This window comes from Zootoca vivipara, chromosome 6 (genome assembly GCF_963506605.1).
Source record: "Zootoca vivipara chromosome 6, rZooViv1.1, whole genome shotgun sequence".
NCBI classification, from domain to species: domain Eukaryota; kingdom Metazoa; phylum Chordata; class Lepidosauria; order Squamata; family Lacertidae; genus Zootoca; species Zootoca vivipara.
Window position 1 is genome coordinate 80808097 of NC_083281.1, and position 14125 is coordinate 80822221.

At 45.6% G+C, this 14125-nt stretch overlaps 1 protein-coding gene across 3 annotated transcripts; it reads left to right on the forward strand.

The window, feature by feature from the left end:
- The first annotated feature begins 1249 nt into the window (after nucleotides 1–1249).
- On the forward strand, nucleotides 1250–5265 carry AURKAIP1 (aurora kinase A interacting protein 1). Of its 3 annotated transcripts, none has more exons than XM_035120059.2 (4): nucleotides 1250–1340; nucleotides 2625–2690; nucleotides 3765–4234; nucleotides 5138–5265. In XM_035120059.2, the coding sequence occupies exons 2-4, from the start codon at nucleotides 2639–2641 to the stop codon at nucleotides 5246–5248; spliced, it is 633 nt and encodes a 210-aa protein (XP_034975950.1). In that variant the 5' UTR covers nucleotides 1250–1340; nucleotides 2625–2638; the 3' UTR covers nucleotides 5249–5265. The 3 variants fall into 3 exon arrangements, with proteins under 3 accessions (XP_034975950.1, XP_034975952.1, XP_034975951.1); XM_035120061.2 differs by having other exon boundaries at nucleotides 1286–1323; XM_035120060.2 differs by having other exon boundaries at nucleotides 1320–1456.
- Nucleotides 5266–14125: the final 8860 nt, after the last annotated feature.

Consider the following 14125-nt stretch of genomic DNA (forward strand, 5'->3'; position numbering starts at 1 on the left):
CAAGAGATACACTGAGCACAAAGCTTTGGTGAGATATCTAATTGTCTAATAGTTTTGTGGGTTATTCCTATCTCCTTCCTTATAAATTGGGGAAATGATACTCTTACCATCCAGAGGGCATTTGGCCTGTGTTGTTTTAGTGGTAAATAAGCCAGCCAGGCTAGGCATCCACCATTCTATGTATTTTTATAGAGCAGGCAGAAGCAAATCTTCTCCAGGAGGTTTATTTGATTTCAGGCAGGAAATAAGAACTTTTATCTCATTATAGGAGACTGGCTGCTATTCAGGTCGGTTAGCGAAATCCTTACACACTGTTAGTGCATGTGATTGACAGACTGACCACTGAAAATACTGCAAAAATATTTAACCCAATTGGAGGCAGGGATGGAGCCTTCCTTTGATGATCTCCCACTGTTATTGGGTCAATGACATATTGCGGAAGACACTCTGGAGTAAAGGGGAAACAAACCCAGCCTGGAAAGGCCCTTAATCATCCCGTCCAATATTTCCTTTAATCCAGGGAGGTGCTGGACGATTTCAAGTTCATTCTTCATAAACAACTTGAGTAACAAAGCAACAGGACAACCACAACTTCATACAGTGGTGCTGTTTGGTAATACTGTACTAGGGTTGCTATGTTTCAATAAGTAAGAACCAGGACACCCCAAAAGTTGATTCAGGACAAAACACCACCTTTCAGAAATCCCCCCCCCGACATCAATTCTGCCGTTGAAATTCTGGTAGTGTCCAGGAAAATCTGGACGCATGGCAGCCCTAGTTTGTGGAGTTAACAGTCTGGGCAGGGTGATCTTTCAATAGGATTCCTTCAAAGCATTGCAAGCAGCCAGCCCTGCCATTTAGCATGCGCACCTGCACACACACAAACCTTTCTGCTGAGTGTAGCGCTGGACTTCTTCCCATAAGTCCACCTTATATAATGAGTCACACCGTTCATCAATCTAGCCATGAGATGGGGAACCGTGACCCTCCAGACGTTGATGGACTCCAGTTCCCATCACTTCCAGCCAGCACAGCCAATGGAATCAGGGATGGTGGGTGTTGGAGTCTAGCCAACATCTGGAGGATTCCGACTGGCAATATACCTCTCCTGCTCCTGAGCTGCGTTCCTATCTGGTTGCTAGGGCGGGGATTAAGCTCACTGCGTTGCTATCCCACGGACTACCGCCAGAGGGGAGCAGCGGCAAATGGGTAAAGATATGTAGGAACTTTTTTTGCGCTGGAACTTCCGGGTGACCGGGAGGGACCTAGCTGCTCTGCCGGAAGTTGCCCGTTCAAACGGCCCCCATCGTCGCGAACAGGATGGTAAGCCCTTGTGGATGGTAAGTTAATATCGATGAGCAGCGCTTCTTCTCTGCCTACACCTGGAAGTAGGGCAGATTGACTTTAATAGAAGCCGTGTATTCATTTTGGAGGCTACATTAGTGCGTTATTTATGGTAAGAGTGCTAATAAGAGTGGCTGTTAATACTGTATATACGGAAAGGCTTTAAGAGGCGGGGAGAGGCTGAGTTGGGGTCCTATCTTATTAAGGGGTAGCCAGTGATACGTGGTTTACGGTAGCCTACAGCGGGAAGGTAAATGGCGTTTCTGTGCGCTGCTCTGGTTCGCCAGAAGCGGCTTTGTCGTGACCTGGAAGCTGTACGCCGATTCCCTCGGCCAATAACGCGAGATGAGCGCCGTAACACCAGAGTCGGTCACGACTGGACCTAATGGTCAGGGGTCCCTTTACCTTTACGGTAGGGAGGGTCTAATTCTGGGGGGATTGACTGGGCAGTGGGGGCTCACCATGAGGAAGGATGTTTCTGGGTGTGTGTCTGTGTAGTAGTAGTAGTAATAATAGTAATTATTATTATTAATACCCTGCCCACCTGGCTGGGTTTCCCCAGCCACTCTGGGTGGCTCCCAACAGAATATTAAAAACACGATAAAAGATCAAAAGTTAATAACTTCCCTAAACAGGGCTGCCTTCAGATGTCTTTGCAAAGTCAGATAGTTGTTTATTTCCTTGACATCTGAAGGGAGGGCGTTGCACAGGGCGGGTGCCACTACCGAGAAGGCCCTCTGCCTGGTTCCCTGTAGCCTCACTTCTCGCATAAAACATCAAACATTAAAAACTTCCCTAAACATGTGACCTTTAACACATCAGCATAGGGAGGTTCCTTACACATGTCCAAAAAAAGAAGGCAGAGAATGAAATGTGTATCAAAATCCACTGCTGCAATTTAAACAGAGGTGCCATACATCACAGTGGGTTGGAGAAGATTTTGGCCTCGTAAGTTGCATGCCTGCCTACTCGGTATGTTGTTCAGGTGCTTAACTTTTATCCTGGGACACAGGAAGTTGCTTTGTGCACAGTCGGTTCATTGTCCTGTCCAGTCTACGCTGACGAGCAGCCAGAAAGCCCTGGGTTTCAAACAGGGGCACTGCGTCATCTCTTCCTAAAGATGGCAGGCTTGCAAAGAAGGTACTCTACCACTGAGCTACAGCCCATGATTTCTGATGGTGTGTGGTTATGGGCACTGTATTTGGGGAAGGAGGGAACACAGTCCTATAACATTTAAAGGTTGTTTTTCCCTTTAAAAAAAATCTCTTGATTTCTGCTAGAGTGGTCCTCCAGTATGCTGCTACCACGACTGACATCTCAGATAGCGAGGGCCTCTCGATTTGCAGGTAAGCGCAACCGTTCTTTGGGAACATCAAGTAGATGCCATGCACCAGGTCAGACTATTTGCCCATCCAGACTAGTAGAGGCTCTCCAGGGATTCGGACCTTTCACATCACTTGCTGCCTAATCCTTTAAAATTGTTGGGACCTTCTGGATATGAAGAACTGCTCAATGGCAAAACTGAGTTACTCCAGCAGAGTTTTCTTGTGTGTATGATTTTTAGATATACTGTACTATGAACTTTAGTGTAGGAAACCTTTTTCTGTGGGGGTGAGGAGTAATTCCAGCAAAACTCTTCTGTTTCATACAAGCTGGGGTGCTACTTGAACTGCTTTGTTCTTCCTTTGAAGAGTGGAATAGGATTTGTACTTTTTAATAGTATTGTTGGGTGAGCACTTCAGGAATTTTGTGTGTGTGTGTAAAGCAGGAAATAAATGCTGCTAATAATAATAGTAAAATCCAGGATCGTGTAATACAGAGAATAGATTTTCTATAGCTGGGGTTACTAGGATAGAGAGGTGGCATGGTACCCACCACATTCCAGGGTACCCATCTGTGGTTGTGTGTTGGTTCATGTACACTGAATTGTACATGATCTCTCCATCAGTCATAGCTTCATTATACACACAGCCTGTCATTATGCAAGCCATTTTGTTTCCATGTGGGCATTAAACCAACCGTTCCCTAACTTTATGTCCTTCAGATATTAGACTCCAACTCCCATCATCCCCAGCTAGTACTGCTAATAGTCAGAGATGATGGGAGTTGGAGTCCAAAATTTCTGGAGTCTGTTAGGTTGAACCCGGTCATTGAGCACTTCTTTCTGTGACATGAAATGTTCCCTGCAAAATTTGTTTTATTTAATCATTTTTTTTACTTAATTTATTAACAAACTTGCTTTTAAGAAAACCTCAAAGCGGTTTACAAAAATATGACATGAAATGTCAAAATTATTGATTAAACATGGTTTTAAAAAGGCGTTTAAAAGCATTCGAAAGATTATTGAAAAAGTAGCTCATGCATTAATTTTTTAATAAATAATGAATGCTCACGTATTTGCAAACCGTGCTTCCACACAGAACGCTTTCTGTTGAGATCAGCCACCTCGCTTCCGATTCCTAGACTTGCCGCTTCCGCAAATTACAGCACACTTCCCTCAAACAGAAATGGAGCCCAACCCCAGCAGTGGTATGCGTTGGACCCTGAGCTGGAAGAAATCCTGGTGCCAAGGAAGATGTCGATCTCCCCCCTTGAAAGCTGGTTGACGGTCCAGTATGTCCTCCCTAAAGGTGGAGGTGCCGTCCATGTTTATGAGAAGCTAGGCTATGAACCCAACCATCAGTATGACCTCCCCCCATCTTCCCGGGGTGCAGAAGCTGAGGATGACAACGAGGAGGGGGGAGGCGAGCTGAACCGGGGCAAAATGGAATGCAAGAACGTTCTGAAGATCCGGAGAAGGAAGATGAACAGACACAAGTACAAGAAGCTGATGAAGCGGACAAAGTTTTTGCGGAAGAAGGTCAGGGAAGGTCGGCGCCGGAGAAAACAAGTGAGTGCGGGAAGGGAGGATTCTGGGAACTGGTGCTGGCATAGTCTGTTTAGCTCAGGGATGGGGAACGTCAGACCTGGGTGCTGAAACGTGGCCCTCCAGGCATCTGTCTCTAATGCTTTCACTAGGCTGCACCTCCTCTCTCTAGCCACACCTCTCACTGGCCCTGCTTCTTGCCTTGGAGTGCCCTGGGTGGAATGCATCCTTGAACTCTGGTACGACCTCTCGCTTATCTGGATGGAGGATAGAAAGGTTTGCATGTGCATATAGGAACTAGCCTACAGAATGAAGGCAAAATTCACATTTGTTGCTGTACCCACTTTTGCTTCTGGCCCTGCCCAACACTGGCATTGGCCCTTGGGAGGCTGCCCAGAGGGGAATGTGGCCCTTGGCCTGAATTCGTTCACACCTAGCCCCTTCCTGATTGTGCCCAGTCCTGTAGTTGAGCATTATCATAGAATCCTAGAATTGTAGAGTTGGAAATCACCACAAGGATCAGCTGCTCTAACCCTCTTTTGCCCAACTTGGGGAATCTTTTGCCCAACTTGGGGCTTGAACCCATGACCCTTAGATTAAGAGTCTCATGCTCTAGCGACTGAGCTATTTCCCACTATAGTGCAAATAGATGTGTCAGAAGTGGGATATGAACCTATGCCTCTTTATGTTCCTGTGTGATGCTGGTTCTTCACACCATACCTCCTTATCCACTTGTCAATTTCCTATAGACCTATTTCACTTTTGATGTCCCTTCATCATTTTCTTGACCCACACATAATTCTGCAGTTCCTAGTTCTGCACATTAATAGACTGCATCACTGCCATCCAGGACTTGCTGCCCCAAAGTAAACAATATCCTAAGGGAGATGTCACTAGATCTTGGTTTTTTATGTCTTGTCTTTACAGAAAAGGTTTGAACTAGATCTGAAACGCATCTGGAAGAGAGCCGGACTGAAGAAGGCTCCTGAGGGATGGACGGCACCCAAGATATATCTCAAGAATCTGAAGTCTGATTGACGTCGCCATGAGGTTTTTTTTTAAAAAAATTAAACAATATTTAAAGCAGAAGGGCAATTTCTTACTTAGTTTATTCATTTGTTGTTTTTATACATCTTCCTACTACCAAGACACACAAGGCAGTTTACAATTTAAAGCGCTAAGACAAATGATAGAACATATAAAAGTGGGATGGGGGTAGGCTGACTAAAGCAGGCCCTGTTGTCTGTTGTCCCCTTGCATTCTTTCCCCTCCTCATAGGGCAAGATGTGTCGCCTGTGGTGGGGGGAATGGAACAGTCTGAATGGGATAACCTGTTTTTTCCAGAATCGGTGAAGAAATCTAGCTGGGATTAGGCAACTGGTGTGTCCGCCCAACATCTGCAAATGAATAAAATAACAACTCTGAAACAGGGCAATCTGTGACCTTGAACAGAAGCACTTCCACACAGCAACATTTTGTTGGAGGGCCTCATCTGTGTATGCAAATACAGTGGTACCTCGGTTCTCGTAATCCATTCCAGAAGACCGTTCGACTTCCAAAACGTTTGAAAACCGAGGTGCGAAGGGCTGTCTCAAATTTCAATTGAGAAAATTGAAAAACACGTAGCGGAAGCCGTTCGACTTCCGAGGCGGGTTCGAAAACGGAAGCATTTACTTCCGGGTTTTTGGCATTCGGGTTCCGAAACGTTTGTCAGTGCGAGACGTTCGAGAACCAAGGTACCACTGTACCGCACATGTTCTCAAAGTGTGGATCCTTAGATAGAAGAGGGATGCTGTCAGAAGGCTTTGGGATCCTCCCAAAGTTTGCAGAAGTACAAGAAATATTTAGGAAAAACCCATGGTGGGAAGGGGACAGCCCCAAAAAGCCTCACGAGCACGGAGCGTGTTCTGTGGGCATAGGATGCTGGTGGGATGGATGGAACAGGAATAAAATGGAGGAGGGCGAACGGAATGGAGCATACTGGAAGGAAGCATGGCTGGCTGGCTGTGCAACACACTGCAACATTTTGCAACAAGCCCCAATGCATTTCTACATTATAAATTAGTCTTTTTAAAAAATCTGATTTCTGTTTACCATGGGACCTGCCTCTCCCTGGCACTGGGGGCCTCAACCCATGGTTGTACTGTAGGCCTGCCACCCTCGCCCCAGAAGGAGCATTCATGGTAAGTATCCAACGCACATTTAAAGCTGCCCATTCAGTGTCCTGCACCTGCATTTTTTAAGTTCATGTGTGAAAGGTGGAAATGAAGTATAAAACCCCATGTTTAGCGACTTTTTAGTTTAGAAAAATGGTGAATAAGATGGGGGAATGTGATAGACGACTATAAACTTGTGGTCCCTCCAGATGTTGCTGGAGTCTCCAGCCAGTGATCGGAATTGGGGAGATTCACCAACATTTGATGGAGGGCCACTGGCTCCCTACCCCTGAAAATAATTTAATGACTTTTTCTGTGGAGAAGTTAAGACTCCTTCCCCTTCTGTGGCTGACAGGATTAGTAAGTTTTGGCAAGGGAGCTCCCCTCTGTCTAGTGAGATTTTCCCCGCTCTTTTTGCCCTATAGCAGAAGAGGATTTTCCCGCTCTTTTTGTCCTGCGGCCAATAGGCAAGCAGGACCAGAAGGTTTCTTTTCCTTGTGGAGCTGCCTCTCTGGTCTAGGGAGCCCTGATATTGCTGGTGTGGGGAAGCACTTCCAATGGCAACAGCCGCAGTTTAGATAAATAAGAATTACCTCAGGAGTTCATGAAGTTTTGAAAAGGGTTCATCCCCATAAGGGGCAGCCCTGTAGTATATAAATTTGGAAGCATTCCCTAGAGGCAACAGAGTTTCCCCAGCCACTCAGGGCGGCTCCCAACGGGATGTTAAAAACACGATAAAACATCAAAACATTAAAAACTTCCCTAAAAGTCAGATAGTTGTTTATTCCCTTGACATCCACAGGGCGGGTGCCACTACCGAGAAGGCCCTCTGCCTGGTTCCCTGTATCTTCGCTTTTCACAGTGAACCGCCAGAAGGCCCTCGGGTGAATGATGGGAGTGGAGATGCTCCTTCAGGTATACTGGGCCAAGGCCGTTTAGGGCTTTCAAGGTCAGCACCAACACTTTGAATTGTGCTCAGAAATGTACTGGGAGCCAATGTAGGTCTTTCAGGACTTCACATGGCTGTTTGCAAACTGGGGTGGTGAGGCGGAGTGGGGAGAAAATGCATGCATTCGTTTTGCTTTTAACTTTTTAAATGATTTTATTGTCTGGTTGTGCGTTTTTATATTGTTGCCAACCGATGTAACAATTTTTTTATCATACAGCAGTATACATTTTTAAATAAAAGAATAAATGCACAGAACAAAGGCACTTGTGACTTTCCAGATGTTGCTTGGACTATAACTCCCCACATCTCTGATGACTAGCCAGCCTCGCAAGCGATATAAGGAAGGGGTTAGGATGAGCAGCAGAGGGAGCCAAAGTCCAAGGAACCCAACAGCGGATAATCCAGAAGTTAGTGTTTCCCAACCAGTGTGCCTCCAGATGTTTGGGGACTACAACTCCCATCATTCCTGACCACTGGTCTTGCTAGCTAGGGATGATGGGAGTTGTAGTCCCAAAACATCTGGAGGCACACTGGTTGGGAAACACTGCCTAGACAGCAGGTTTATTGAGCATTTATCATGATTTGCTTTGTAGGCTAGACTAGTGTTTCCCAAGCTTGGGTCTTGCGCTGTTTTTGGACTACAATTCCCATCTCTGACCACTGGTCCTGCTAGCTAGGTATGATGGGAGTTGTAGTCCAACATCAGCTGGTGACCCAAGTTTGGGAAACACTGGGCTAGACTATAAGCCCTTCAAGGCTCTTGCCTTCTGATGTTATTCAGTTGCATACTTGCAAATTCAAGCACATAATATTTATGATTTGGAAATGGTGTACAGATGGTTGAAGCCTGTGTTTTTCATTTGGTGAGGCTGAAGAGAGGGGTTAAAATATTTGCTGTAGTGTTGTCGTGAGAAAGCTGAACAAATGTGCTTTGAATAGTTGCAGAATATGAAGATGATAAAGACTGGCAACAAGCCTAGAACAGTACATTCCTCTCAACCATCCCGATAAAACCGAGACATCCCTTTTTTCGCACAAGTGCACAACAGCCATTTTCGGCGCCATTATCTGGCCACATTCTCGCAGGGCACCCCAAAACACATGCTTTTTGGGCACTGTGCCTGAAAAAGCACTTTTTCAGGGCCATGATATTGAGTGGATCACATGAGTCACATGGGAATGCAGCCCTGGAAGGTGGCGTCTTGGTTTTTCACCGCATCATGTTGGAGGGTGTGCAGTGTTTGAGATTTTTTTTTGCCAACAATGAAAAAGAAAATGAATGAATGATGAATGTACGGGGCCTCGGGTCTGGAGAAGGAGAACAACCATGAAACCAGAAGGATAGGTTAAGGTGGAATTTCCCTTCTAAAAATCTACTATCACTAAAGGTTTTGGATATTCCTTTGTGTGCTTGTGCAAGTATGACTTGAAAGTAGGGGCTGCTGTCTCTGCTCGCCAACCTCTGTTGGCCACGTGGACTGCACCATGACAACACCGTACATTTTTATGTATACAAGAAGACTAGTGAAGCGCCCTGAGATCTTGTGATGAAGGGTGGTATATAAATTTAATAAATAAAAATAAATAGTGTAGTAAAATTGTCACATTGTCAAAATAGTGATAAAAGGTAAAAGAGTGAAATTGTTTGGATTTCTCTCTCTCTCTCTATAAACATTCCTGCTATCTATTTCTGGCTATTGGTTATGATCACTCACCGACGATGCTCACACAACAAACCTGCTTCCCCCAGAGATTGAACTTTTTGTGATAAGGAAAGTGATGAGAAAATGCACAGTAGAGAGTTGTTTAATCTCCAAATAATAGAATAAAAATGTTTTTATAGAGTTGGAAGGGACCCTAAAGGTCAGGATGAATGCTCACAACAGGTCTTCTGGAAGCATAGTCTAATCTTTATTGAACATTAGTTTTGATTGGTTAATGGGGCAGTTATATGACTTGGGACTCAGATACAGGTACATTAGTAAAAAAACCCAACGATTTGCATGCATTATAAACATGCAACACCAGATGGCGCCAGAGAGCAGAAAGCTTTTCTACACAAATTTCCAAAGGGTTTCCCCCCTTTTGTTATAACAATCTAATTTCTGACTTATTTATAGTGTTTCTTTCCTGTGTGTAGATCCACCAAGTGAGCATTTGTCAAGCATGCTTTATTTGCTTGCAGGGTGTTTACATGTCTCCCTGTAAATCATTTGTTCATTCCACACTATTCAATAGTTTCCCCATTCCACACTATTCAATAGTTTCCCCATCACTTTTCAAATGGCAAAAAGTTCTTTTTTCTCATTTTTAAGTGTATTTGTTGTGCTAGGGTGACAGAGCGCTTTATCCACTTTAATAGCACAAATCTAAATTTATGGTTTGAATCCCTCCCACAAAATAATGGCTGTCTGGAGCTGCCCTTGGTCCCACTGAAGAAAAGTGAGGTGGTAAAGTGGGACATATGGCATTGCAGGGCTGTAGCTCAGAGGTGGATCATCTGTTTTGCAGGCAGAAGGTTCCAGGATCAATCCGCAGCATCTCCAGGTAAGGCTTGGAGAGACTCTGGGTCTGAAACCCCAGGGAGCTGCTTCCAGTCATTGTAGACAATACTGAGCTAAATGGAGGGCAGCAGGGTGGTGAAGGCTTGCCAGCACAAATGTTGAATCTCATGCACAAGTGTCTGCATAGGAGGGAGTATGTATGCAAAGCAATCACAGGCGGGTTTTATGGGGAACAATGAGAGCTTCCCTCCTCAGTTACCTGGCATGAGAATCCCAAGCAAGAATTGAGAACATCTCACAATGCTGGAGTTGACTTGTAAAAGGGACCTTAATGGGAGTTGTAATCCAGAACACCTGAAGCACACCGAGTTACGTACAGCTCCCATTATATGGCTGTGCTGATTCGGGCAAATAGGAGCTGTAGTCCAAAACAGCAAGTGCTCAAGAGGAGAGCTGTGAAAATGCCTTGGTGCTCTTTTCACTGGGGAGGAGATGTCCCAGAAGCCCTTTCTCTTCGTGTTGACATTTTTATAAGGCTGGGAAGCTTTAGCCAAAGCAAGCAAGCAAGCAAACAAACATGGACTAAGGCAAATGTAGGAAACCTGTGGCTCTGCAGATGCTGTTGACCTGAATCTCCCAGTATTTCTGACCATTGGCCATGCTGGCTGGGGCTGATGGGATTTGGAATCTTAACATGGCTAAACTACATTTCCCATTATTTCTTACCCTTGGGGCTTGCTCACTGTATCATGACGGGAGCCAGAATCCAACAACATGATGAAATTACAACTCTCACCATCCCTGACTGGGACTGATGGGAGCTGCAATCTAGCAACATGGTTCAACTACAACTCCCAAAATTCCTGATCATGGGCCACACTGGCTGGCTCTGATGAGACATCAGCGCCTAGAGACCCACAGGACCCTCGGCCCTAGACTTGGGCAAATCGGCAACTGTGATCCAGGGACAACTGTGGAAAAACTGACATGTAGCAAGAGGCTTTTCCTACCACCCCTCGCCTCACCTGCTTTTGCATGCCAGTTTTTCCTTGCCGTTTCGCTCCCTCACTTTCTACAAGCACCTGGGATACAAAGCAGCCTTTCAAAAAGAAAGCAGACAGGTTTGCTCTCCTGCTGTGGATCAGCCAGCTTTCTCGTCTGGAGTGCCCCAGGAACCCCAGCTGCCCTATGTTCTATTAACAGGAATAAAAGGGGCCTTTACAGTTGTGAGCTAAAAGAATGGTTTTTACCGTTCTTTTGTACGGTTAAATAAAAATAAAATAACGCCAACCCAATGCTGGCTTCTTTCCTTTTAGCTCTCTGAACAGTGGGGCAGCTAGGTTCTTGAATTTGAACCATCTACTGTATTGTTGGGAAAGATTGAGGGCACTAGGAGAAGGGTACGACAGAGGACGAGATGGTTGGACAGTGTTCTCGAAGCTACGAACATGAGTTTAACCAAACTGCGGGAGGCAGTGCAAGACAGGAGTGCCTGGCGTGCTATGGTCCATGGGGTCACGAAGAGTCGGACACGACTAAACGACTAAACAACAACAACTGTATTGTTGGATCCATGATGAATATTAATATTATTAATGCTGTTGTTGTAGTAGTAGTAGCAGCAGCAGCAACAACAACAACAATATGGTATTAGTACTACTACAACTCAGCACAGCTAAACACATTATATTGACCAATGATTTCACAGTTACTAGGAACTAGAACTGAGTGTAAGAGATGATATTGCTAAAACAATATCATCAGTGTCCGGGCTGAACGATGGGCGTAGAGACGCTCCTAAAGGTATACAGGGACGAAGCCATGACTGACAGTGACTCTCCAGGATATCAGACATGGGATTGAACCTTAGACATTCTCTATGCCAGACAGATGCTGTACCACTGAGCTTATGGCACTTTCCCAGTGCAGCCATATTGAGGGAATTAATATTACCACCGAAAGTGGGGTGATGGGGCCTGTACGGTGACTAAAGTCCAAAGCCTAATAATACCTTACTCCACCAGTGAGGCAATTCCTCTCAGCTTGCAACTGTCTATTTTCTCAAGAACGTGTGTGTCCAACCCATTCTGTGGGGGGTGGGGAACTGCTTAAAGAACTCACCAAGAGATTGCAATGTGAGTGAGATGGAGGGATAAGCTTTTGCAGCTGGGGAAGAGTGACTGAAGAGGGAAAGTCATGGATGATGATGTGAGTGTGTTTGGGTTGGGCTGGAGTGCAATCAAAAAGTGAGGACACCCTGCAAATACGCAGATGTGGTGACTGGGCTTCTAGCATTCAGGAATGATCAGCTCCTTGAGTAACTCTGAGTCAAATCCATTTCCCTTCCAGCCTGTGTGAGGTCACCCCAGCAAGGCTACCCTAAGCCGGCTGGAGACGTTTTGCTGTCTGAGGCAGAGCAACAAATAGTGCCCCTTGTAGTATTCCAACAGACTTGGCTTTCAAGCAGAGGTCAGGAACCTTTCTCAGCCCAAGGGCCGAATTCCCTTCTGGACCACCTTCTGAGGACCACATGCCAGTGGTGGATGCAGGGCAATAGTTGTGAATTTCGCCTTTGCATAGTAGGCCAGTTTCTGCACACACACCCACACACCCCTTTTAATCTTCCATCCAGACCAGCAAGAAGCATTATTACAGTTGGAGGACCTATTCCAGCCAGACAAATAAATTATGGGTGTGACATAGGGCCAGTGAAATGTGTGACCCTCCAGGGCTCTTTATATGGCCTTTGGAACGCTTTCCAGGCCACAGCCCTCACTGGCCTGGCTTCACAGCCTCCTTGAGTGATTTTTGCCTAGGTGAGAAGTGTACTGCCTCTCCAGTAATGCCTCTCACTTGTCTGGATGGAGGGTAGATAGGGGTATTTCATATTTCCTGAATCTTCTAACCTTCAGCTTAACTGGATGGCCCCGACTTCTAATGTTAGGAAGGAAGGAAGGAGATCTATCTTCAAGGTTAATTTCAATTAGGGTGCATTAACGCCACACGGTTGAAGCACACTTGTGCCACTTTTAAGGTCTTGGAGAATCCTGGGAGCTGTTGTTTGTTAAAGATGATGAGAAAACTATGGACCTGCAAGAGGTCTTCCAACAGCCCTTAACAAACCAGGGTTCTTTGAGGGAAGCCATGATTGTTAGTGGTATAAGAGGGCTTCAGATGCTTGGTGTGGGTGTGATCACTGTGTAGTAATTCTGAGTTGAAATGTTATCGTTCAGATTTCTCCTTGTTATCATTCTCCTTTAGCTTAGCAACTCCAGATGTGAGAAACTGGCCATTCTCTGTCGCCATGCATCTAAATTTGGCGGTGGGATGGTCTTATACCAATCAAAGCATATTTTGCACAGCCTTTTTCTTAACCTAAAAAAGCTCCTCTTTTTATAAAGCCTGAAGCGGCTTGGAAATTCCAGGCAAGTGTTAAGAAACAATTTTGGTGTGCCGCGATCAGGAGAAATAATACTTGCCCTCTTGCTCCCTGTAGAGTTTTTCTGTCCTCCTGCATTTCTGGGACTCAGTTGGGCCATGATTATGGGCAGGTTTGGAAGGTGGGGTGCAATTATGGGAGGGAATAAATGCTCTCCTTCAAAAGGTTGCAGCAACCCTGGTGTGGTTTGTGGGTGGAGTGGGTGGGGATGGTGCAGTTCAAAGTGTGAGGGCCTTAGGCTAGCAAAGTAGCATCTTTCCACCCTGCCACATGGCTAGCTTCCATCTGTGTACACACCATACATTTAAAGCAACCATCCCAGAATCCTGGGAACTGTAGTTTACCCTTCACAGAGCTACAATTTCCCAGCAGCCTGAACACTACATCCACCTTTTCCTCTGGCCCCACCAAATACTGGGATGTGGCTCCTGGAACATTGTCCAGAACGGAATGTAGTCTTTGGACCGAAAAATAGTTCCCCACCTTCTGTTTTAAACACAGTTTTCTCACTTCTGGGAGATCGTCTCTATCGCTGACCAGCACAGATGAGTAACAGAGCAAGGAATGTCACTTTCTGGCTTTTTGTACTGAGTTTCGGAGAGCGAGTAGACTGGGCAAGGCCTCTTGGCGCTGATTTGATCTCTTTGTTATTTCCTCCCAGTCCTCTGCCTTTGATCCATCCAGAACGGAGGAGTTGGAGGAACGTTTCTCCGCAGAATCGTTAAGGATAGGAACATAGGAAGCTGCCTTCTACCAAATCAAACCATTCAGCACTGTCTGCACTGACTGGCAGTGACTCTCCAGTGCCTCACCTGGAAATAACATGTGAAATAGATGCTCTTAAGAATCGCCAAGATAGCTCAGTCA